This window comes from Macrotis lagotis, chromosome 6, assembly GCF_037893015.1.
Source record: "Macrotis lagotis isolate mMagLag1 chromosome 6, bilby.v1.9.chrom.fasta, whole genome shotgun sequence".
Lineage (NCBI taxonomy): Eukaryota > Metazoa > Chordata > Mammalia > Peramelemorphia > Peramelidae > Macrotis > Macrotis lagotis.
Genome location: NC_133663.1, coordinates 28,858,609 through 28,884,316, shown reverse-complemented (window position 1 = coordinate 28,884,316; position 25,708 = coordinate 28,858,609). Strand labels below are relative to the sequence as shown.

At 37.1% G+C, this 25,708-nt stretch overlaps 1 protein-coding gene across 1 annotated transcript in view; it reads right to left on the bottom strand.

Annotated features, from left to right (window-relative positions):
- Positions 1–319: 319 nt before the first annotated feature.
- Positions 320–25,708, bottom strand: part of LOC141492102 (EGF-like and EMI domain-containing protein 1) — a 463,938-nt gene continuing 438,549 nt past the window's right edge. The window contains exon 5 of the mRNA XM_074192727.1: positions 320–513. Within this exon, the coding sequence (XP_074048828.1) occupies positions 320–513 (194 nt within the window). The remainder of the gene's footprint in view (positions 514–25,708) is intronic.

The following is a 25,708-nucleotide window of genomic DNA, read 5'->3' as shown; positions in this document are numbered from 1 at the left end:
TCACAAGAAATAACAGGGTAGAATCTGAACCCAAGTTCTCAGTCTTCAAATCATGAAAAGTAGAAGTCACAGAAATAGTGCTACTATCATACTCTACAGTCCATTAGGCAGGTTTTCTATAGCTTCTGATTCAACACCATTTTGACCAAGTCACACCTTTCAGATGAGCAATTTAAAAGAAAAAGATCATTTAGAAATCCCATGGAGATCGTTGCCTTTTAGAGACCATCTATTTTTTTGAGACCAAGAAGTAGAATTGTATTTGTGAAGTACTGATGGATTCTATAGAGGTTTTTTCTTTTCGAGAACAAGTCTTCCTTCAGGGCCCCCACGTGGCTAGGTCGATTTTCATTGGAAAGGGTTTCAAGCTGGCTCTAATATTTAGCTCACTTATGCAGGTGCGTCCATCAGCATGGAGTCTGTATCCCATATCACATTCACAGTAGAAGGAGCCCTCAGTGTTAATGCAGCTCTGCTGGCAGCCACCGTTCACTACTGCACATTCATCGACATCTAGAGAAGGAAGACAGATGGCCGGGATTACAATGTCGTTTCAATGTCAGCCCTAAAGAAATGGCACAATATTTCCTCTGATCCACAGCATGTGTGATCTGCTAGGAAGTTGCTGCCTTTGTGGCCACCAATCTTTGCTTCTTTGATCTGTTTTTGATGTAGGGGTAAACAAGAGATGGATGATAGAGCTGGTATCGAGCTCTTGAACGGTTCTGACAGTGAGAACAAGGGTTGCCTAACAAATTTCTATTCTTCACATACTCAGTAATTAGACAAATCCTTGATATAGATGTGTCCTCTGGGGAAAGGAAAAGTGGAGGAAAGAATTACAAGAAGCTAATCTATTTGAGCTGGCACATACCAGTATATAAACACCAGCCACTGGTCAAATCTTGTGAAGAAAGGCAAAGGATACCATTGTGACCTTGAGGCACCTCTCATGAGCTTCTCTGGTCACCAAGGCAGAGAGAATGAGAAGTTGGATCAAATTATGCTTTGGTAATCATAACCAAACCAAACCAAACCAAAACAACTAATCTTTTTTTTATTACTGATATGGTTTTGAGAGTTATCACCTCTGATACATCTCCCCTTGATTTTTCCTTTATCAATAGAGATGATCTAATCACAATAATTTTTAGTAACTCAAGGGAAAGTTGCAGGTCATCTAATACAACCCCCCTCATTGCAGGGATAAGGGCATTGTGGTCCTGACAAGTGTTTTGTCCTGCTCAAGGTCACATGAATATCCAGAGGTAGGGAGAGAATTTGAATATGACTCAAAGTCCAGTGACTTTCCTTTCCACTGTATGTCACAGTGGTCTCATAAATAGTCTTCAGGCTGGTACAGAGGAAACAGAACTGTATCTGGACCTGGGGGTGGTGGTGGTAGGAGAGCCTGACTTTCAATCCCATCTCTGATGCTTGCAATTTACTTTAATCTCTGGCAAATTATTTAATCACCCTGGTTCTCACTTTTCTCATTTGTAAACAGGATGACCTGAAGTCTCTCCCAGCTTTAGACCTATGATTCTATGACATTCAGGTTAAGGAGCATTCAATTTCTGATCATCAAAGATCATTTAGTGAATAATGACAATATTAATAATTTTGAGTATTTTTAAAAGTTCGCAAAGATCTTTATATTTGTCCATTCAATTGGCCAATCAATCAATTGCATTAAAAGTGCACTTAGATATTTAATATTACTCAGGATATAAAGGCAAAAAGGAACCAGTCCCCTTAGCCTCTTCAGAGAGAGACCCCATGGGCCCATGTAAATATAGAAAAGTAAATAGATTATCTCATTTGAAAAACACATCATTGTGAGTTTGGCACCATTGATATTAAGGAGTCCAAAGAAATAAGTGAAGAAACAATAGCTAATATTCATAGAGACCTTTAAGGGTTGCAAAATGCATTTAATATGATCTCCTTGGTGTCTTGCAATGTGAGATAAGTGTATTATTCTCCCTACATTACAGATGGGGAAATTGAGGCAGAGAGAAGTTTAAAGAATTGTCTAGGGCCATCTAGCCAGTTAGTGTATGAGACTGGATCTGAATTCAGGTCTCCCCAACTGCAGGTCTACATGACCTCTCTAGGTGACTCAGTAAATGGAGGGCAGTAATTTCAGTCAAGGAGATTGATGTTTGCCTCTGGCCTCAGACACTTAATAGTTGTATGACCCTAGACAAGTCACCAAACTGCTCATTACTTCCAAGTTTGTAAAATGAGGATAATCATGGCACCTATACCTCACCATTATTCTGTAAGGATAAAATATGATAATAGTGGTAAAGCAGTATGCAATCCTTAAAGTATTATACCATCTACTATTGTATTCCTTTCTATAATATATTAACATTTGTATTATACAATTATGTATTTTATATATATTATATATATATATATATAAATATTCTATAGAAACATACATATTATTGTTCTGGAGACAACAAACCAGGACTCATTTAAATAATAGTACAACAGCAAAATCGAAAACAAACACAAATTAATTTTAATTAAATCAATATAATGGTTATTTGGTGAAGTAAGCAGAACTAATTGATTTAAGAAGCCTTTCCTTTTTTCCTTACCAAATTGACTGAATTCACCCATTATTTTGTCACTATGTAGGCATTCTCAGGAGGTTTCTAGAATCTCCATTCTCTGATAAATGCTAAAGATTGCATCAACAAATAAACTACTTTGAGTGGTTTGACCTAGCCTAGTGGTTTGACTCTGAATCACTGTGTTCCCTGGGATACATCTGACCAAAGTATTTAAGAAAATGAGGAGTTGAGAAAAAGGACTGGAGAAATTAATTTATGAAGGATTTCAGAAAATTTGGACCAAAAACTCACACTTACTTTTAAACTACATCAACTTTCACTTCTACAAAATGTTACAAGGAAATGAAAATAAGAGACTTTGGGGGCATGACCAATGACAGGATATCACCTCATTCTTTAAGAAATGAAGAAAATATTGGACTTCCATCAGAATCTTCCTTTGGAGGAATGAAGCAAGTACAATGGCTGTGATGCTAGACCCTCTTCTGGATGCAGTCCTTAAATACGTGCATACATGAATATACACAAACACACACACACACACACACACATATTTCCATCATAATTTTGCCCAACTGTGTTAACAATAAAAATGCCAATGTTACATAAATTATTATTATAAAATTGCTCTATGGGAGTAAACTGGTAAAATGTGGAGACATTTTTGGAATTCCAAAATTTTCTGTATTATATTTCCAAGGGAGATGTTCAGAAAACTTCCATCCTCAGAACTGTGGAAAACATACCACTATGAGCAAAGATAAAATAATTAGAATTCCCCTTTACCCCGATATGTTGGTGATTCTAAGGTAGCAACAGGCAGGACCGACTATGCTAACATTTTTCTTTCTTTTCTTAAAAAAAAGCTTCCCTAAATGGTTTTTTTTGGTTCTATTTATCCTAACTGCTCTCCCCCAGATGGTCATGGAGCATAATAGTTTAAGAGAATGCCAATTACTATCCACATACTTTGCACATGAATGCCCACCGAGACAACAATGAGCCCGCTCCAGCTTCCAAACCACCTGAATTGCTAGTTATTATTTTGGCTTAGATTGTGTGACCATTTACCTGCGGAACTTGAGTTAGATAAATTATTCTTTTTTTAATGCCCTGTCTTCATCAACCCGTTGCCTGAAAGAAGGGATTTACATAGAAGCCCTGAGTGCTTTCCTTTGATCATCAGACTATAGTCATATTTGCACATATCTCAGAGAAGCCTTTTATTAACTACCCAAATGAGTTTAGTCATGGATGCAATTTAAAAATCAGGATCCTCTTACTTATTTTCACTTATTTTTGAGGAAAAATTCTTTTATAATTATAAAATACTTTGACATCCTAAAAAAATGCAATGGTGATATTGAATTCCTTTATTGGTATCACCATTCATTCAGTATGCATTCCAATTGGTCCACAAAGTCATGGAATGTCAGAACTATAAGAAATATTAGAGACCACATTGCCTAATCCCTTCCTTTCATAAATAAGGAAACTGAGATTCAATGAAATGCAGGATTCATCTAAATTTCAAATAACTAGTTACATTTTCCATTCAGCATCAGTGAAGGCCAATATTAATATCCATAACTTCATTCAAATGTTCATTCATTCATTCAATTCATTACTTTGATATTATAAAATTTATTTATTATAAATTTATTTATTTTATTTATAATATATTTATTATAAATAGAAGTTTATTTTATTATTCTTTATATTATAAACATTGCATAGTATATATGAATATTATATATAATATTATTTATTGTAAAACATTCATTAAATATTAAAATTCTCTAATTTTGATTGTCATTTATATTTATATTGTCAATTATAATTGATAAGTGATGGGGGAGTACAAAAAGAGACAAAAAGACAATCTTTGTTCCAATGGATCCTCATGGTTCTTATCAGTGAACTAGAGAGCCAAGAGCTCCTGCTTGCATTATACACTTCATTCAATCACAGTGTAAGTTTGTTGTGAACAAAGAATCTGAGGGGCAGATCTGGGGTAGTTTTAGGTACTTTTGTTCCTGGGATTGATCTGAGGCTCAATTGTGGGTCCTTTGGGTGAGAATATAAAAGTAGTGGTTGGGACTTCAAAAGAAGGACGTGGACCAGATGATTTTGAAGATTTTCTCCACATCTAAATCAGTGACTCTCTGAGTCTAATTAGCTTGTTGCAATAGTTTAGGCAAGAGATTATTAAGTTTGAAATTGAAGGGAGGGGTCATTGGATAGTTAGACCTGAAGAGAAGTTTTAGCAATAGAATCAGGAATATCTGACGACATTCTGAAATATTGGAAGACAGGTATCATCAGAATGGAGGGGGGAGAGGGAAGAATGTATGCATGAAACATTTAAAAGTTTGATTAGCATTCTTTACATTTTATCCATCACTTTTCTCAATCTAGGCAATTAAAACAATAAATCAACTCTTTATTAGTAGCATTTGCAATTCCCAAGGGGTAAATGCTCACATTAAAAATTGGATAATTTATTTTATTGTTTTCCAAGCAATCAGAACATCTCTTTTATATTTAACAGATCACCACTTTTGTTTGTATAACACAACCCCAGAGAACCTCATCAAAGTCTATGTAGAAGTGGCTAGTAGATGCTTCTGAAAAAGGGTAACTCTGATTTGTAATGCAAATACCTTGGAAAAATGGGAACAGGTGTAGACACTTGCTAATTGATTTTGATCACCTGATCTGGTGGTAAATAGGTTCCCTGATTGGCATCGGGCAGAGATATTCAGAAAATTTTGAGTCAGCTTTGCCCTCCACCATTTTCACTTTGATTCTGTTCTGATAGTTAGACTCCTTTGCTTATAGTCCACTGGAAGATAACACTGTAAGGAGAGAAGTCTGAGTCTTCTCCCTAGACTCTGAGGTCATGTAGTCTCATGAAAACATTTTTGGTTATTTTTCCACCATATCTCCTCCTGAGCTCATTTCATTAAAGTCAATGGAGACCAATCTGGAGACTCTGACTTTATGAGTTTCAAAATGTCAAAGAGTGGACCTCCAGAAATCTGATAGTTAAAAGTTAGAGCATGATAGACAGCGAGCACCCTTATCCCAAGTGTCCAGCAGTGCTCTTTTGGGATACAGTCAATGGTAGCTGAGATAAGAACTCAACCAACATTCATGCCATATTTGGATGTTATTTTGGTGAAGCCAATGTCATTTAGGAAGTCTACTATAAGAATCAGCTTATTCACCCCAGAGAACAAAATTGTACAGAGGAGGGAATGTCAGTGCCTCTTGTAGCTTCTTAACTGTAACCTCTTAAATGTTTACTGAATTAATGAAGCTATGGATTTTTTTAAGGCTGGCCTTCTCTGATGTTGAAAGAAAAGTATAGCTGGTTATTTGAAATTTAGATAGGACTACCTCACACCTCTCAGATTGCCAACATGACCAGAAAGATAATAATCAATGTTGGACAGGATGTGGATAATCTAGGACACTAATTTATTGCTGGTGGAGCTGTGAATTGACCCAACCTTTCTGGAGAGCAATTTGGAACTATACCCAAAGGGCAATAAAAGTGTGCATAGCCTTTGATTCAGCAATACCACTACTGGGTCTATACCCTGAAGAGGTCATGAAAAGCAGGGTGGGGGGAATCACACATGTACAAAACTATTCATAGCAGCTCTGTGGGAAATAAGTGGAAATTGACGGGGTGCCCATCAATTGGGGAATGGGTGAACACATTGTGGTATATGGATGTGATAGAATGCTATTGTTCTATAAGAAACCATGAGGGATGGGATTTCAGAAAAGCCTGGAAAGACTTGCATGGATTGATGCTGAGTTACAAAAATATTGTTCACCATAAACAGCAATATGGGCTGATAATCAAACTTGATGGACTTGCTCACTCCATCAGTGCAATAATCAGGGAAAGTTTTAGGGATCTGTGATGGAGAATGCCATCTGTATCTAAGAAGGAACTGTGGAGTTTAAATGAAGACCAAAGATTATTATTTTCAGTTTTTAAAAGCTGCTGTATGTATTATGTAATTTTCCTATCTCTGTTTTCTTTCTTCCATTTGTATCTGTTTCTTTTCTCAACATATTCAGTTTGGATCTATGCATATCATGGAAGCAAATGTAAAGACTATATCAGAGTTCCTTTTGTTGGGGGAAAGGAAGAGGGAGAGGAAGGAGGGAGAGGAGGGAAGGAGAAAAAAATTTGTAAAATTCAAAACCTTACAAAAAATAGTAGAAATTACCATTGTATTTATTTGGAAAATAAATGAAATATTTATATGATTAAAAAAGAAATTTAGATGAATCCTGCATTTCATTGAATCTCAGTTTCCTTATTCATTTGAGGAAGGGATTGGACAAGGTGATCTCTACTATCTCTTATAGCTCTGACATTCCATGAACCCTAAAATGTTGGGGATAAATAGGTGTACTTTTTTCTTGCTTATATCTTTGAAGTTAATATCCCTTTTAAATGCTAATAAATATTAAGTATCTAACATTATGAAAATGAGGTCCAATCAGTGAGGTCTGGAAGCAATGACATTGGAGATGGGCTACTTCCCAAATCTCTCAATGAGCAGAATATATAGCAGGTTTCTTTTGGGAGAGAAAAGTCAGAGAGAACTAACTATCAAAAGCTTATGCCACAGGGAAGAATCAAATCAGATCACAATGGTGGGACATTGTACACTAGGTAATTCAATACTGGCATCATTTGACAGGAGCAAAATGCTCAAAAGGTCAGTTACCTTTCTCCCTGGGCGAGCACCCAGGGGGTAGACACAATTTTGCTACAGCGCAACCTTTGGTAGAGAGTAAGGCTGTATTCCAGGTCAAATCTTTTTTTTAATCTTTCAGAAAACAGCATGACCACGCTAGGGGCTTTTCCCTATTTTTAAGAGGAATAGGAAGCCCTGAATTGGCAATTATGTGAGAATATCATAGAATTCACAGTTGGAATCAACCTCCAACTTCTTTATTTAATAGATGAGGGAACAAACAATTACAGCCACAGCGCAGAAATACTCAACTTTTATGAAACACGTCAAAATTTGTAAAGTATTTTACATAGATGAACTAATCAGAATTTCACAATAACTTCATTGAAGTACATATTCCCCACCCCCACCCCCCACTCCAGCCCCTTACCCCAGTTTTATAGATGAGGAAACTGTAGTAGACAGGTCAAGTGACTTGCCCAAGGTCACACGGTAACTAAATGTTGGAGACTGGATTTGAACCTAGGTTTTCTTGAATCCAAGTCTGGTCCCCTATGCAGTAGGTTACCTGATGCACAAGTAGCAAAGAACAAAACTGGAATTTGAACTTAGGTCTTCTGACTTTGAATAAGAAGCCTCTTTATTAAAGATTAGCACGAGTTGAATGAGGAACCCTCACCCTCACAATGCTGATGAATGCCTTTCTGGTGTGATCAGAGGAAAGTGACTGAGACCTGGAAGGCCCTGAAGTCCTCTAGTCCAAGCATCTCATTTTACAGATGAGAAAATCCGGCCTCAAGGGAAGTCAAGGTCATAGGATTATAAAACCAAGTATAAATGATTTTAGAGCACATTTAGTTCAGCTTGCTTCATTTTACATATGCAGAAACTGAGTCATTGGTTGGTTGAAAGAATCACAAATAGTAAAGTGTCAGAGGGGGAGATTTGAACCTGAGAATTAAGGAATTCATATTCTTTCCACTGTACAATAAAGCCCTAAAGATGTGACAACATGTTATGATGAACAGGGAGCTGGCCTTGGTATCAAAAAAGATCTGAACTCAGGTTGCATTTCTGAGAACTACTAACTGAGACACACTAGAAAAATTGTCTAACTTCTTGGTGCTCTTGGCAACTTGCTAAGCTTATATGATGTGGAATGTGCTGACTGGTTTTGGGAGAGGGAGTTCCCTTATCCATGAGTTCCCCATAACAAAGAGATCATTATAGATTCAATCCCTATCTCTGTCTTACTCTTCCTATCCCCTTACCATGAAGAGTAAACCAGAGCACACTTACAAATGTAAAGACACTTTCTCTTATGAACAAATATCTCCCCAAGTCAAAGCTTGCCTCTATTAACATCCTTCCATAATTAGATCCAAGGGCAGCATTATTGAACACTTGATTTGGAGTCAATAAAACTCATGTTGCTATGTTCAAATCCAGTCTCAGACACTTGCTAGCTGTGTGACCATGGGCAATTCACTTAACTTTATTTGCCTTTCTTTTCAAATGATCTGGAGAAGAAAATAGCAAACCCTTCCAGTACCTTTGCCAAGAAAGCCTCAAAGGGTTTACAAAGAGTCAGATATGATGGAAAATTGACTGAAACAATTCTTATGGTGGAGTCAAGAGTGTGTTAGATTTGGAACCAGGAGACCTGGATTTAAACCAACTTTTCCTCTTTTTGCTCCTAATGACTTTGGCCAAATTACTGAATATCTCTGCTCTCTAGTTTCCAAATTTTCAAAATGAGGGGAGGAACGAACTATTGGGCTTTGCAGTTCAACTGTAAATCTATGATTTTTCAAGACCCAGTAAAAGTCCCATATCCTGAGCACTTTGTGCCTCACCAGGAAGAAGACTCTGAATCCTTAAGAGCTGTTCACATATTTGCTGATCTCTACAGATCCAGACAAACTTTTCTTCATAACACAGGATTTTGTGAAGAATCATTCCATTCCAAATGTCTAAGATGGCAAGAGAAGAATTCCTGGAAACCTGTTCTTATCATTAGATCCTAGAGATTCCTTTTCCTTTCTTCCCCCCATTCTGAATTCATTTCTCAAGGAGAAACCTGGATGAATACTGAGGAAATACATCGTTTCCCTAGTAAAATTGCTATTCTGACCTTGCAATGACCAAGCCAAAAAGACAAAAAAAGATGGCAAACAATCATTGGAACCTGAAACTGGGGAATGAAGGAATCTATGGAGTGGGAAGGAATTCTGAAACCTACCATGTTAACAACCTGGTTTCTCTTTTAGAAACCACTGGCCTCCACCTCAATCTCACCAAAAATCATCATTGCCTTGACCCAGTGGCCTTAACCAGTGGTAATAATGAGAACTGTTTCCTGGCAAATAAGATGTGAGCTCTGACCAAGGCTTCCCTCACTCATTACATCAACAAGATTTCTTCCCAGTGTGAATTCTCTAATATATAAGAAGGTGTGAACTCCAAGCAAAGTGTCATCCAAGTTATAGCATCCCTAAAGGCCATGGTATGTGAGTGTTACAGTATTCTTTGCAATATAACATCTCTTTGTTCTGAGATTAGGACCATGCTACATGAGAAACACAGTGTGGACCCTGAGACTAAATAGTTTTGTGTTGTAATTGAATATACTTTAGAATCAAAGTTATATGTTTAATGATAGGAAACATCACACCAAAAATGGCACAGCATATGAATTGTCACCCTATGAACAATGAATGGAGAAGCTAGGAAAAAGTGATCATTCTGGTTAGGATGATATTTTTAGTTGCTATTTTAGGGGTACCTTTGTTGGCGCATGTCAGTAAAAGTACAAAGTCAAGCGTTCATCCTATAGAGGAAAGAAAGCATGGCTAGCTTGAGTACTCTCCTTGAAATGGCAATCCTAGGAGGAATCAGAGGAAGAGACTGCAGAGGTGGAGACAGTTGCATCCAGGGGAAGGAGGAAGAGAATAGGTTTTTCTTAAGTGCCTACTATCTGCCAGGCTAGTAAAATGTTTAACAATAACCTTGGTGGGGAGGGGATGCATGATAACATGTAATCTGCGCTGTATCCATCACTTTCTTAAGTCTAGATAATCAAGAAAATAATAAACAAACCCTAATACATACATATATATATATATATTTATATATGTATATAGCCAAATTTCTAAGTATAAATGTTCACACTGTTCATTTAATAGTCTGTTCTTAAGTCAGAGATGGCATTGCTAAGACTGTACAAACTATGTATAGGGAGCTAGCAGGAGAAATAGAAGCCTGGGTTTCTACTACTGAGGGTTGACTACTGAGTCACACAGCTTTACAGCAAAACAAAAAGGAGAAAAATGTTTTTGTCTTTTAGATGAGACTATCAGAATTGGGTTTTGGAAATGATTTCTGAGGTTCAATGGGGGGGGATGTACTCTTGAAATAAAGTGAGAAGCTGCTGTTCCATAACTCAATATGCTTATTTGTAACCTTAGGAGTATTCTAGTACTCACTTCTCTGGCAGAAGATACTCAGAAGCAGATATCCTGGGAGTCCCAGAACTAAATTTGGACTCCTCTACAAGTATCAGGAGCTAAAGCAGGGCAGATAGTTCACAATTTATTAAATGGTTATTATGTGTAGAATATTACACATTCCTAAGTGTAAAAAAAGACAATAAGATACTTAAGAAGTGGTCTCTTCCTTTCTACAGCATGTGATCTTATAACAGAGATAAGGCAAGGATATTGTACATATATATATTATATAGGCATGTATGTCTCGATATATGTAAATAACGATATGTGCACATATAAACAGAGAGGTATAAATATACACATGCTATATGCATGTATATAGACATATATAAATGTACACCCATGCAATCCTGGAAATTAAATGTAAAATAACTTGTTAATAACTAAAACAGAGCAGACGCTAAGAGTTTAAGAGAAAAATTAAGTAATATGGGAGGACAGAGAAAGACATTCTTCCTTTTGTTGCTAGATTATCTATAATACATAATGGATATATAGACATTTATATAGATGAAAGTGCTTTATAAATATCATATTTATATACACATGAAAATAAGGGCATATTAATAGATGTGCATATTCTGCACATTTACGTGTATGCACGTTTCATAAAATACACATACATGGATACAATTGTTCATCCATTTTCTTTTTTTTAATAGGTGAAGAATCTGAGGCAAGAGAAGTAATTTTCTCCAAGTCACATAAGTAGAAAATCAGAGATAGGGATTTGAAGGAACATCCTTTAGATATCAATCCTAGCGTCCCTCTGGTGGGCCACATTGCATCACACTGTAGTAAGGACAGACATGCTTTCAGCAGGGGGAGATTGTCTGTTCTTCTCTGGCTTCATAAAAGAAGGGAAGGGTCAGGTTAAGAACTGACCAACATTAAATGATGGATATAGTGTGTGCCCAACATACTAAAACATTGAGGTGGTAAAATATACAGAGTGCTGGTTCTTCCTGAGTTCAAATTTGAATTTAAACAATTAAAAACTGTGAGACCCTGGGTAAGTAATTTCCATGACTTTTATAATTTGTCTCAGTTCTTCAGCTATAAAATGAGCTGGAGAAGGAAATGGCAAGCTACTTCTGTATATTTGCCAAGATAACCCCCAAATGGGGTTATGAAGAGTCATACATGACTGAAGAGTGACCAACCAACAACATCTCTGTAGAGAAAAAGACACTTCTGACAGGTTTGCCTTATTACAGATCTTTCAGGCAGCAAGCAAGAGACTGGTTGGGGTGGAGTGCAGATGACTTCATCAGACTTAGGTAAATTTAGAATTGGTTAAATTATAGAATTAGAGGATTTGAAAATCTGAAGGGATCTCAAAAACCATTTAGGACAGTTCATTCCAGAAAACTCCAACTATAGGATAAATATCTTTCTTTTATTGGCTTCTTTTTGTTATCTATTAACATGCACATATTCCCCTCCCCACATGCTTAAAAAACCAAAATAAAAAACTTTCATATAATCCAAGTATCTTTGTAGCTATTGGTTTACATCTCTCTTGCCTTTCATGTCTAAATTCCTTGACAAAGTCATCTACATTTAGTGCCTTCCCCTTCTAGATTCTTCTGATTTTAACATTCAGCTGAAATTACCAATGGCCTTGTAAGTTCCAAATATAATGAAAGATTTCTCAACCCCTATTCCTGACCTGTTTGCAGCCTTTAACATTATCAGTTCTCTTTTCTCTTGGATAATCTCTCCTCTCTAGATTTTTGTGACACCGTTCTCTTCTGATTCTACTATTTGTGTGGCTATTCTCCTTTGCAGGTTCTTCCTTCAGGTACTGGTCACTAAGTGTGAATCAGGGGCATGTGGAGGGAGGGAGGCAGAACTGAATCTCACCTCTGCAACAGGTTGAGCCCATACACTTGATACATAAGGATGAAATTCAGTTCTGCCAAGTGGATGAAATTCAGCTCTGCCTCACCTGCCAGCCCCTCACCCCATCCTTTTTTGAGTATCCCCCCACAAGAGTTTGTCTTAGGCTTCTTTCTATTCTCCCTCTATACTATCTTGATTGGTTATTTTATCAGTTTTCATATACTCAGTTATCATCTTTAACAGTTGATTCTCATAAAGATTTACCTTGCACTAATCATTTCTCCTCACCTTCCATTATCACATCACCAACTTTTCCAGTAGACGTCTTGAATTGTTTGTATTGTAAAAATTTTGAACAAATGCTCAAAAAAAAGAATTTCCTTTCTTCCTCCTTAAATCATCTTCTCTTCTGAACTTTCTTATTTTCCCCGTCATTATACTCCCTGTTAGGCAGGCTGGGAACCATTTTTTGACTCCTCACTGATGCCTTATCCCCCACCCCCAATTCCAATCTATTTCCAAGTCTTATAATTTTTATATACCCAACATTTAGATTCTTTTTCTCTACTCATGTATCTACTATTCTGGTGCAATCCTTCATGAAATCATTCCATATCTATCATACTCCTTCTGATTGGTCTCCCTACCTTAAATTTCTACTCACTGTAGTCTATCCTTCATTTAGGCATGAAAATTGTGGTCCTAAAATATAGTTCTAATCACATTACCATTCCTCCACTCTAGTGGCTCACTGTTACTTCCAAAATGGAATATAAACCCTTTGATTTACCCTTCCAAACTCTTGACAATCTAGCCTCTTTCTACATTGGTTGGCTTATCTTTTCTCTCTTCATTCACTCTGTGATTCATCTGGAGGTTTTCTTTCTGTACTTGCCACACACCGCACCATTTCCTAACTCCAAGTCTTTTCACTGATTGTCTACCAAGTCTGGAATTCTCTTCCTGACTTCTCTGACTTTTTTTCTCATCTCAGCTAATTTGCACCTAAATTTGAACTAATTTCCTTTTAAACAAAATACTATAAAAACAGATATCCTATAATGGAATGAACACTGAATTTAGACTCAGAATGTGGCTATAATTCTTGGTTCTGCTAAATATTAATAACAGTAATGATACCATTAACAATTACTCTTTATCCAGGACTTTAAGATCAGCAAAACATTTATATGCATTATCTTATTCAATCTTCATAATATCCTTATCTGCTATTACCATGGATATTGCTCACTGCTTTTCAGATATAAACACTGAGACTTCAAAAGGTGCAAGGACTTTGTAGAAGAATTGCCACAAGTAAGGGTCAAAGGCAGGACTCACCCTCAATTGTTTTCTATGTCTAAGTCCAGTGCTATACTATTCAAATGACTTTAGGAAAGCTATTCAACCCTTTGGCCCTTCAGTATAAAAACTAGGGACTTGATTATGAGAACCTACAAGTTCCATTCAGCTGCAAATGTAGTGTTAATGACCTACTAGTTCAGCCATGTCCAAGTTCAGGTTTAGCATTCTGATCCAGTATAACACCTTCACTGGGTAACATTCTAAACACTGGCAAGATCCAAAATGATAAATAAAATATTTCCTACAGTCTTGAGACTATTTAAGGCCGGGCCAATGGCCCTCCAGAGAACAGGGGACACTGGAGAATCTTTTAGTTAACAGGGATTTCTACCAGATTTGTTCAAAAGGAGAGGGTACAGAGGCCTTGCTGCTTTTATGCTTGGTGGCCGATTAGATCGAGTTTTTACACAATACATTTGCAACCATTTTCGTTTCTCAGCACTTCTCAGAGCTCTAAGAATACCTGTGATGTTTGCTTGGGGAATTGAAAGGATACCCCCGAGCTATTCAACACCAGAGTTATGATGTCTAAAAAAAAATGCACACACAAAACAACCCAATTCCTCAGAGAAAGTAAGCTCTGTGAGTCTGCAGATTAAGAGAACCATAACCTTGGTAGAGCAAGGGGGAGGCAGAGTCAAATGTGCACACCTGGATTACTGCATTACATTAAGGACTCAGCTAAAGTCATCCTTTAGATAGCCAAGTGACCCTGGATTCCGGAAGGCAGTACTAAGGAAGCATAGCAAAACCTACCAAACTGGAAAAGCCTTGGACACAGCAGCAGTTTTAGGAATTGACTAGTAATTTAATTATGAATCCTCGTTAATCTAGGAGACTTGTCACCAAAGAATGGGCCACCAGATTCTTCACTGGGAGGTATCTGTACAGCCCTGCCTATGAAGGCATGGAAGAAGTGTCTACAATAATAAAATCCCGGAATCATTGATGGAGACAAAAGTGACCTCAATGGCTAGTCGTTCAATCCAAACCCTTCTAGGAGTGGACTCAAGTAGATTTTGTTTGCATGTCTCCAGTAAGAGAGAGCTACAAGTTTATGAATTAGTCTCTCATATTTTTTTAAGAGTGGTGTGATCTTTAAGAGATCCCAATTCCATCTCCAACTTTAAAAAAAGCCTGCCCTGTTTTTACCCTTCCAGTTTCTTGTATCTTAATCCCATCCACACCTTCCCTATGATGTAGCTACACTGGTCTCCTGGAAGTTCTTAAAGACGTCAATCCCATCTCCCCATCTCTGCACCTTTGCCTTGGTTAGTTCCATTTCTAGAATGCTGAACCCCATTACTCCATCCTCTTTCTTTTGTTGTCTTCCTTCAAGACTCAACTCAGTCTACTCCTCTCCCCCTGCCCCCCAGAAAGTCCTTCCTCTCTTCTTTTTCCTTCTTTTTTTTTCAGATTAACTTTCATTTACCCTGTATCTCAAATACTCGTGTTGTCTTCTCTATTGGAATTAAGACCAGGACTATTTTGACCTTCATTTGTATCTTTAACCTTTATCCCAGTATCTGGTACATAGAAATTGCTTTTTGACAGCAATCAGAAATATGCAATAATAAGGGAGACCAATTAGGAGGGTTTTGAAGTAGTCCAAGAGAAGGGATATGGGACTTGAATTAAACCACTGCCTGAGGGAATAGAGAGAGGGGCTAGATTCAAGAGATACTGTGGAGATAGAAACAGTCATATGGCAAATGATAAAGTTAAGGGTTGATAGAAGCAAGTAGATGATGACTCATGATTGCAAATCAAGGGGGATCATTTATATGTCATTGAGTATAAATGAAATTTTTTTGGAGGGGAAACAATGAAGTCATCATTTAAAAGTTTTAACTTTATGCCTCACATTTTGAAATACTTTTCTAATTATTGCTCAGAGATACATTACATTTCTTGAGTGGTATGCCACCAAATATCATTATTGAGTGGTTTGATAAAATTGGCTTCTTGCTGATGAAAGTGCATAAAACTACAGAGGAAGTAATAACAAATCAAAATTAGTGCTAATATATTTCATAACAAGAAACTATATTTCTTTCTCCTCAAAATCTGTATGCAAAAATAAAAAAACAAGAAACAATCTTTTGTTTTTCCTTCTTAAAACGCATACAATAGAAAAAACAAACATTTTAATTTTTTTCTTGTAAAATTGCTTGGATATATAAACACACATTCAATATACACACATATATATTCATATGATTACTTGGAGATAATTATATATAAGTAATTTTACTTGTAAAATATATAATGTATTATGTCATATAACATAAAAGCAATAAACTTGTAATATATATGTTTATATATATATAAAGTTGTATGGATTTATAATAATACACTTGCTAAAACATATCCAAATAATTTTAAAATGTATATATAAATATAATACAAATTGCACAATTATATGTATTATACACATACTAAATTATGAAAAGAGAAATCCCAACACCATTATTTGGTACAATTCCTTTGTTTGTGTTGACTCATCAGTATGGTCACTGCATTGTCTGAGGAAAAACTCATTTCTTTTTTTAGGTTTTGGCAAGGCAAATGGGGTTAAGTGGCTTGCCCAAGGCCACACAGCTAGGTGACTATTAAGTGTCTGAGACCGGATTTGAACCCAGGTACTCCTGACTCCAGGGCCGTTGTTCTATCCACTGTACCACCTAGCCACCTGAAACGACTCACTTCATAAATTTTTATCTTAAAATAATCAAATTGACCAGTTCTTTTGGCACATGAGTAAATGAGGTCTAAAACATCATGAATGATTAGACATGACAGAAAAGATAGCTAGTCTGAAATAGTGTCTAGAGTGCTACAATGATAGACAAAGATCTGGGTTCAAATTCTGTCTCTGACATTTGCTAACTTGGTGACTATCAGCTAATTACTTACCTTCTCTCAGTCTCCAGAAGACTAAGATTATTAAAGTAGGCAGGCAGCAAATACATATTAAATGCCATCAGCCCAGGTTCACATAGCTAATAATTTTCAGTTACCTGAGGCTGGACTTGAATTCAGCTCCTCCTGACTCCAGGATCAGAACAATATCCACTGTGCCATCGATTTGCCCCTATAATAAGCTATGAGAATGCAAACACAAGCAAAGATACATCCTTGCTCTAAAGGTGCTGCCATTCTAGCAGATGGTAAAGCCAATGGTAGTAGATGATACCAGAATCATCATTGGTAGAGGCAATTCCCACCCCGAGAAAATGGTAGATTCTTGATGTCTTGACTACTTTATCTTTCCTCCAAATAACACTTTAGAAAGTTGTATGCAAGACTGTAGTTCAGGATGTCAGAAAAACCCATCAGGAAAGAAATTCACCATGGCCGACTCTGATAATAAGCTGCAAACACTAATTCATACGGTCCGAGGAACCTTTCTAACTAGGGCCACTTTTAGTTGAAAGAAGTTTAAAAGGACGGTTATAGAAACGTCCACCTGCCTTGCCCCATTTTTGTACACTTGATTATTCAAACAAAGATCTTCTAACTTATTGCCTAATGAAACACGATGGCTTCATATTCTTCTGCAGTTTTAGATTCAAATTCAAGAGACTATTTTCATTTAAAGTGTACCGTGGCATTGTGCTGAATTTAAGAACCTACAAGCATTTCATTAGAAATCCATTTAAAAGTAATTGTCTTCCTTTTTAATGTACTCACTTAACCTGTAGTCAAAGTGTTTCTTCTGTCGTTATAAAATAGCTCATGTAATAATCAGATTCTCTCCCTTAAAATTATTTCAGAAACATCCAGAGTTGTAAATTCAGTTTAAAATGGGCTAAATTCAAAGGCTGCCAATTATTGGGTAGAGAAACTGGAATCCTGATGGCATCTTTGTGTAAAACTTCTAGCTAGGAAAATTGTCAGGTATGTTCTCATTGGTATGCTTAAAACTGTTGTTTTGGGATATGAATGTATCAACTGGGGCTTCTCTTTTAAGACAAGATACACCAAATAGTGTCTATTTAAAGAGGTATTTATTTCATAGTAGGTGTCTACAGGAAGTTAAAAAAACTTTTTTCTTCAACTTTTTTGAAGATAAACATATATAGGAACAAAAAAAAAAGGACAAAGGAATATGGGTAATTTGGAAAGCCAATAATATCCAACTCTCCTTTAGACAACCAAACATGCCACACTGGACCTTGATTGCTATCGTTGTAGAACTATTCTGATTCGAATATTTGAAATGTCCCATTCTGCTTTCAACTACTTTTCCTTTCATCCTTCACTTATTTCTGTCTTTTACTAATCTTGCTTGTCATTGGGACTTCAGGTCCTCTAGCGCTTCTCCGATCTTTATCTGACTTGTTTCTCTGTGCTGTTTGGGTATTCTAGTCAGCGATGCCAGTAATTTCTAACTAGCATCCCAGAATCCCTTGTTCCTTGATCACCAGTCATATCCACCTTACTAATCATTGACCATCAGCAACTACTCTCTGTGTTTGTATTTCTGGGATGCTGAGTGTTTCTGGATACTAGACTCATATATTTATTTTTAGAAGGGATCTCCATGGCCATCTGGTCCATACCATATGCAAAAGAAATAACATTTTAACAGAACCAACAAATGCTCAAACAGCCTGCTTGTACCTCCAGCTAGGGATGAAATCACCACCCTTCAAAGTAATCTCTTCCACTTTGGAAAAGTCTAACTGGAGGGAAGAGTTTCCTTCCTTTCCTTAGATGGAGACTGATTTCTCTCTTTGCATCTCCTCATTCTGCCTTCTGAGGCCAATTAGGACACAACTAATGTTTCTTCATAACCCTTGATACTTGGAAGACAGGTATCTATTTCATTTCTTGCCTTCGAGGAAGACAGAATTGAAGCAACTCAAAGGAAATGATATCCATAAATTTAGAGTAAGTACCCCAATCGTTCCCTATTTGTTCCTGACTTGGGGTAGAGTATTTCAAGCTCATATTGGTCTGATCAGTCATAGTTGGCCACACTGTAATTTGTCTCAAACAGAGAGAAATCATTTTGATCTTTGATAATTGAAGGACAACCAAACCCATTGCCTATTAAGTGATCTGCTTGTCTCTATTCTCCTCCATCAGTCTAGCTGATGATACATTATTGACAGATAAGTTATATATAGAAGCATAGATTCAGAGCCCTAAGGTCATATCCTCCAACCCTTTCATGCTTTAGGGGAGGAAACCAGAAAATGAATGTGATTCTTCCTAATTTACATATCTGATAATGTTTTCCCTCTTGCTCTTAAACCTCTAATGGCTCCATACTGGCTACTAAATAAAGTCCAAACCAATTAATCTAAGTTCTAATACCTCTATGGACTGATATTAAACTCCTGTTGTCTCTCAATTATACAATTTTTAGCCTTTTGGTGTTCACATATCTTACATGCCAGCCAAATTAAATTATTGATAGTTCTCCAGGCCCATCTCCATATCATGTGTCTTCAGATATTCTCAGCTACACCTTCACCTGTTGAAATATTACTATTCTACAAAGTCCAGACATGCTATTTCCTCTAAGAAGCCTTTTCTTATCTCTTCATCTATAAGGGATGCCTCTCCACTCCTCCCCCCAAAGCTAGAGGATTATTAATCCCTCTCATATCACATATTTTATCAACTTTATATTTTCTACTCAACTGGAAACTCAATTAACTGCAAAGAGGCCACATCTTAATTATCATTATTCTACAACATCAATCCCAGAGTCCTAAAGGGGATGGAATCACTGAAAATTTCAGAGTTGAGAAGTACCTCATCAGGCATCTTGACTAATCCATACCTAAAAATAAAACAAAGCCCTGCAGCTTATCCAGTAAGTAGCCACCTAATCTTGAAGATACATAATGAGAGGGGACTCATTCAGCAGTCGTATTTGGAGCTGCTTTAATGCAAAGAGAAGTCTAAATCTGCCTTTCTTGCAAGCTCCAAGCATTTCTCCTAACTTTATTCTCTGTGACCACACAGTAGTTTTTCATATTTTTGAAGACATCTCTCTCATCTTGATGGATCTCTAAAATAACTGCTTTCATTTCCTCCAACTGGTTTTCATATAGCATATTATGGCTCTTAACTATCTTGTTCCTTCTTGGGACATCATCTAGCTGATTAATGCCCTTCCTAAATTTTGTCATCTAGAAGAGACTGCAAAACTCCAGATGTATTTTGACCAAGACAATTCACAGCAACGCCATCATCTATTTATCCCTGGATGCTATTCCTCTTTTTCCATATCCCAAGCTTGCAAATTTTTGTTGATAGCCATGTGCTATTGTTGACTCATAAATATTTGGTGAATGAATGAATGAGTAGCTATTAGACCCAAATAGAACTGCTCATCATTGATATGGGTTTGCTTCCTTCCTCCGTCTATACGGGATCCACTATTATCTAATTGATGTGACTTGGAGGGAGGGAGGATGAGGAACTTCAAAAATGAAAGCCTTGCTGTTTCCAAAGAAAAGAATGGCTCAGAATGTAATAATAGTGTTTGGCCTTCATTATTGAAGAAGACCATGACATCAAGAACATAAATTGGAATTGAGTGAGGGCTGGGGGGCTATACTGAGTCACAAGCTTCTTTCTCCTCCAGAGCTATCTGGGTCCAGTGGCCAGATGTGACTCAGGATGACTGGAGATGGTCCTGGATGTGGGGCAATCCGCATTAAGTGACTTGCCCAAAGTCACACAGCTGCCTTCCTGACTTCATGCCAGTGCTCTAGATAGCTGCCACTGGCCCAGAATGTAGAATTAGGATCACTTCTTTGCTCCCAGAACAGACAGATATAGATTATTCAACAAAGACATTTTGTTGTTTATCCTCTCCAATGAATGGCTCTGGTATCGATAAGGAGTTTCAGGTGATCTCCAGATGCAGCATAGAGGATGAAAGTACATTTTCCAAGCTCTCTATTCTGTTATTTCTACCTGCAGGCAGACTAGGCATAGAGGAGGACCACATGGAGATACCAAGCAAGGGAAAGAATTGAGTTTTTACTGAACTACCCTGGTAAAGAAAACACTCATTCTGGTCCTGGTAGATGTACCCTGTTTTTCTCAGAGTCTGATTCTGTGGCAATACAAAGGCAGCCCCAAAGAAAGGACATCGAAAAGTACAGGCTGGCGACATTCAAAGGGAATCTGAAGCAGCCTGGATGGAGACTGATAAAAGCACATTTGTCTGGGGAGGGAGTCTCTTGAAATTTGTACTCAATGCTCAAAAGGCTGCATCGAGAATTATCAGTGGTGAGAAGACGGTCGAATTTAGCTTAGGAAGCTGGTTATGGCTCTGGTTGAATGGGCACTGATTAGGAACGGGGAGACCGTACGGTAGTGGGTCAGGATTTTACTTTGAGGGCCTCCAAATGGAGAAGCTTAAGGGAAAATACAAAGTTTATATAGAGGCTGGGGCTCATTTTACCATATTGTCCCTGCTAAGGAGGAAGTTGACATTTACTGTGCATATTGAATATGAGGTTGGAGAAGAATAACATTATTGGAAAAGGAAAAAGAAAAGAAAAGAAAAACAGAGAGAGAAGGCTGTCTGGGAAGCAGCAAAATGGGGGAATAGTAAATGATACCTGCAAAAGGAAAAAAAGGAGTAGAAAAAGAAATTCACCCATAGTGTATCGTTGACCTTAGGAATCCCCTTTATTAGCCATAATCATAACACATTTGCAGAATGCTCCACATCTTTTTTCTGAGAAGTAGGGGTTGTGTAAGTGTAATCCTTCATATTTTACAAGGGGATAAACTGAGACTCACAGAGGTAGTGGGATTTGTTGGTCCCGCAGCAGGACTGAGGAAGAACTATTTAACCTTTAGACTAGAAATCTTTTTCACTAAAGCAGAGCCAGCAGCCTCAGTAAGAAGTCTCTTTCTCTTTACTGGAAGGCTTTATGTGGAAGTCAACTTGGCAGGAAGGTTATCTGGGGGATTTCTTTCAGGCCTAGATAATAAGAATAATATTAATGACAGCAATAACTAACACGTATGACTTAAAAGTTCCCAGAACACTTTGCACACATTATCTCACTCCATCCACATAAGATTCCTGCAGAGTAGGACCTATTACACACATGAGGAAACTGAGGCTGAGAGAGGCCAAGTGATCATAAAAAATTAAGTCAGCATTGACCTTCAAAATTGTTATTTTAAATACCTAACTCAATAAAGCAGGTGATACCTAGTTAGAGAGATTTCACCCAAATGTTTGAAATCTTTTTTTAAGAACTGAAATTTAACTCCATGACTCCTCAAATAATGGGACTCAGATCTGTTTTTCATTCCTAAATTTGGTTTACATGAGACACGAGATTATTTTTTAATGTAAAAATGTGTCTCTCTCTGTGAAACCAGCTAATTTTTATTTATAATGCATTTTATAATAAATATCTGGAGTAAAGAATGTAAGTATTATTATTCACATTTTTTAGATAATGACATTGAGGGTTTTAAAGGTCAGAAACTTATGTAGGCATTTAACTTTATATTTCAAAAAAGTAATTTTTTGCAACAATAAATGAGCTGGTTTTGGAGTTAGGTGCCCTGGGTTCAAATCCCTTGCTTTGTCTCTTAGCACCTATGTTTCTTTGGGTGAATCACTTGTCTTGTTGAGATTTGGATCTTTGTTTTTGTTGCTATATTTGTAACATGAGGGGATTGTACTTGACATCTTTAAAGTTCACTCCTTGCTCTAAATCTATGATCATCCAAATTGGAGCTGGGATTTCTACCCCAGTCTCTTCCAACTTCTTATGGAATACTAGGAACTTCTCACCATCTTACTCCCTCATCCTTTCTATGTGAACTTCTTCCTGATCCCCTTACCTGTTAATACCCTGTTTTCCAAATTGTTGATGAATGTTCTGGAGTCTTCCCTAATCAGCTTAGGACAGATGATTGTCATATTTCCAGCATGAGCATTTATGTTCCTTTGGAATAAGGAAATGTGGAGAACAAGAAACTACTATATTTTGTTGTTTGTGTAGAAAAGAAAGTAATGGAGAAATATTAATAATGTGGCTTAAACTTAAGATTCTTTCTCTTCTCCAGAGAGTTGCTAAATATCAGAATACATATTGTCAACTATTTTGTTTATTTTTGATTCACCTTCATTTGTCCTTATCTTCCCCTTCAGAATGTAAGTTTCTTGCATGTTGGAGGAGATGAAATGCAGTGGAGAGAGCATCTGTCCTGGAGTCAGGAACTTTATAGAATTCAGATCCAACTCAGACATTTGCTAACTATGTGACCTTGAGTAAGTCACTGACCCCTATTTGCCTCAGTTTCCTCAAGTATAAAATAAGGATACAATAGCATCCATCTCCCAGGATTGCAGCAAAAATAGAATGAGATAATATTTAATAAAAGTATTTAGCTCAGTGCCTAGGACATGGTAGGTTTATAGAAATGCTAATTCTACTGTCTACTTCCTATTTGTATCCATAGCACCAAACACAGTGTTTGGCATAGAACGGGACCTTCAGAAATGCTGGTTATGTGACTGGCTGTTTAACTTGGTCTCAGATCTTCTCCTTCCAAGAAAACAGTTCCTTTGGAAACTTATAGTTGCTTATTGTTCTCTTTTTTGGTAGTTGGGATTAAGTGATTTGCCCAGGGTCACATAGCTAGATTTGAACGTAAGTTGTCCTAATGCCAGAGCTGGTTCTCTATTCACTGCACCACCTAGCTGCCTCACACCTTATAGTTTCTAGGAAACACTCTCCACCTTCATCTGTTTTGCTGCTATTGTTTTAGATATTGGTTTCATATTCGTGGAGGTTCTGAAAAGAGTTGCTCTGGGGGGCAGTTTAAGTGGTTTACCTAAGCATACACAGTCACTATTTATCAGAGGCAGGATTTGAACCTAGGACTTCCAGACTCCAAAACAGACTTCAGACCCATGATTCTAATCTGCCTTTCATTGATCTTATTCTCTGGGGTTGCCTATAAACTCTGCAAAACACTGACAGTCAGAAAAGTTAGACACAATTACCATGGAGGGCACTTTTAAAAAAATGGATCACACATGTTTACTGGACAACCCAGCAACCTGCTAGCTATTCCACAAAGGGGAATGATCTAGTCATTCTGAAGCTTCTATACAAACCATATGCTATACTTGGAAAATGTTCAGACTCTAATTAAAAGTGTCCATTTGAATTAAACAAGGTCACTGGAGAAACAATATTCACTGTTGCAGGAGGTTGGGGGGGGTGAAACCGAAGATGAAGGCACCGTGGAAGATGATTTGACAGGGCCATTGACAGGTAAAACTATTTGTAATTCTCCTCTTGACTTATCATAACAGAATCATTTGGAACTGAAAGCAGTCACTGGTTGGCCTTCAGAATATGCAGAGAAAATGAAAATGTCACGCAAATGAAGAGGTGGGAAAAACCCACCACGGCATCTGTTTGATAATTGTGGAAGCCGGGGATGTGTGCACTGCTTTGAATCCAAGCGACTCTAATTAGACTTTCAAGGCATGATTCTTCACACGCATACACACAGACGTGTGTGCATGCTTTTATGCGCACACACACACACACATATACACACGACTTTAAGCAACTTTCAGGATAGGCTATTTTTGGTAGAAAGCAAGGAGACAACAACCAAGGAAAAACCAGGATTATTTGAAGGATGAGTGCTCAAAGGAAGGGGAAAAAAAGATCATTTTATCCTTCAGAGAATCACTGTTTACACTCAATTAGTTCCATAAAGAGAATGCTAAGTTTTTCTAGATAAGCATGGTTTTTCCAATTTTAACATTTTTATTAATGATTTTGAATTCCAAATCCAAGCCATCCTTGATTCCCTGTCCTCCCTCCTCCCTAAGAAAGTAAGTAACCACATAGAGGTTATAAAGATGCAAGTATGTAAAACATTTCCAAATTTGTCATTTTGTATAAGACTCAAATAAAAGTGAAAAATTGCATGATTTCATCTTTATTTTATCAATATCAGCTCTTCTTCAGTCAGTAGGTTTCATCATTAGGCCTTTGGAATTGATTTGGAACTTTGTATTGTAGAGAAGCCCAATCATTCTCAGGGCTTCTTTGAACAATATTGATGTTACTATGGAAAGTGTTCTGATTCTGTTCACTTCACTGTGCATCAGTTCACACAAGTCTTTCCAGATTTTTTCTGAAATCATCCAACTTTTCATTTCTTATAATACAATAATATTCCATTACAATCATATAATATAGCTTGTATAGTCATTTCTCAATTGATGGGCATCCCTTTGATTTTCAATTCTTAACTATCCCAAAAAGAACTGCTATAAATCTCTCTCTCTCTCTCTCTCTCTCTCTCTCTCTCTCTCTCTCTCTCTCTCTCTCCCTATCTATATTTAGTTTTTTTGCAAGTTAATGGGGTTAAGTGACCAAGGGCACATGGCTAAGTAAGTATCTGAGATCACATTTGAACTCAGATCCTCCTGACTCCAGAGCCAGTACCCTATCCACTGTGCCACCTAGCTGACTCTGTAAGTATTTTTGAACAACTAGAGCCTTTCCTCTTTTTTGGATGCCTTTGGGATATAGATCTCAAAGTGGTATTTCTAGACCTAAGGGTATACACAGTTTTTTTAGTTCTTTGGGAATAGCTATAAATTGCTTTCCAGCATGGTTGGATCAGTTCACAACTCCAC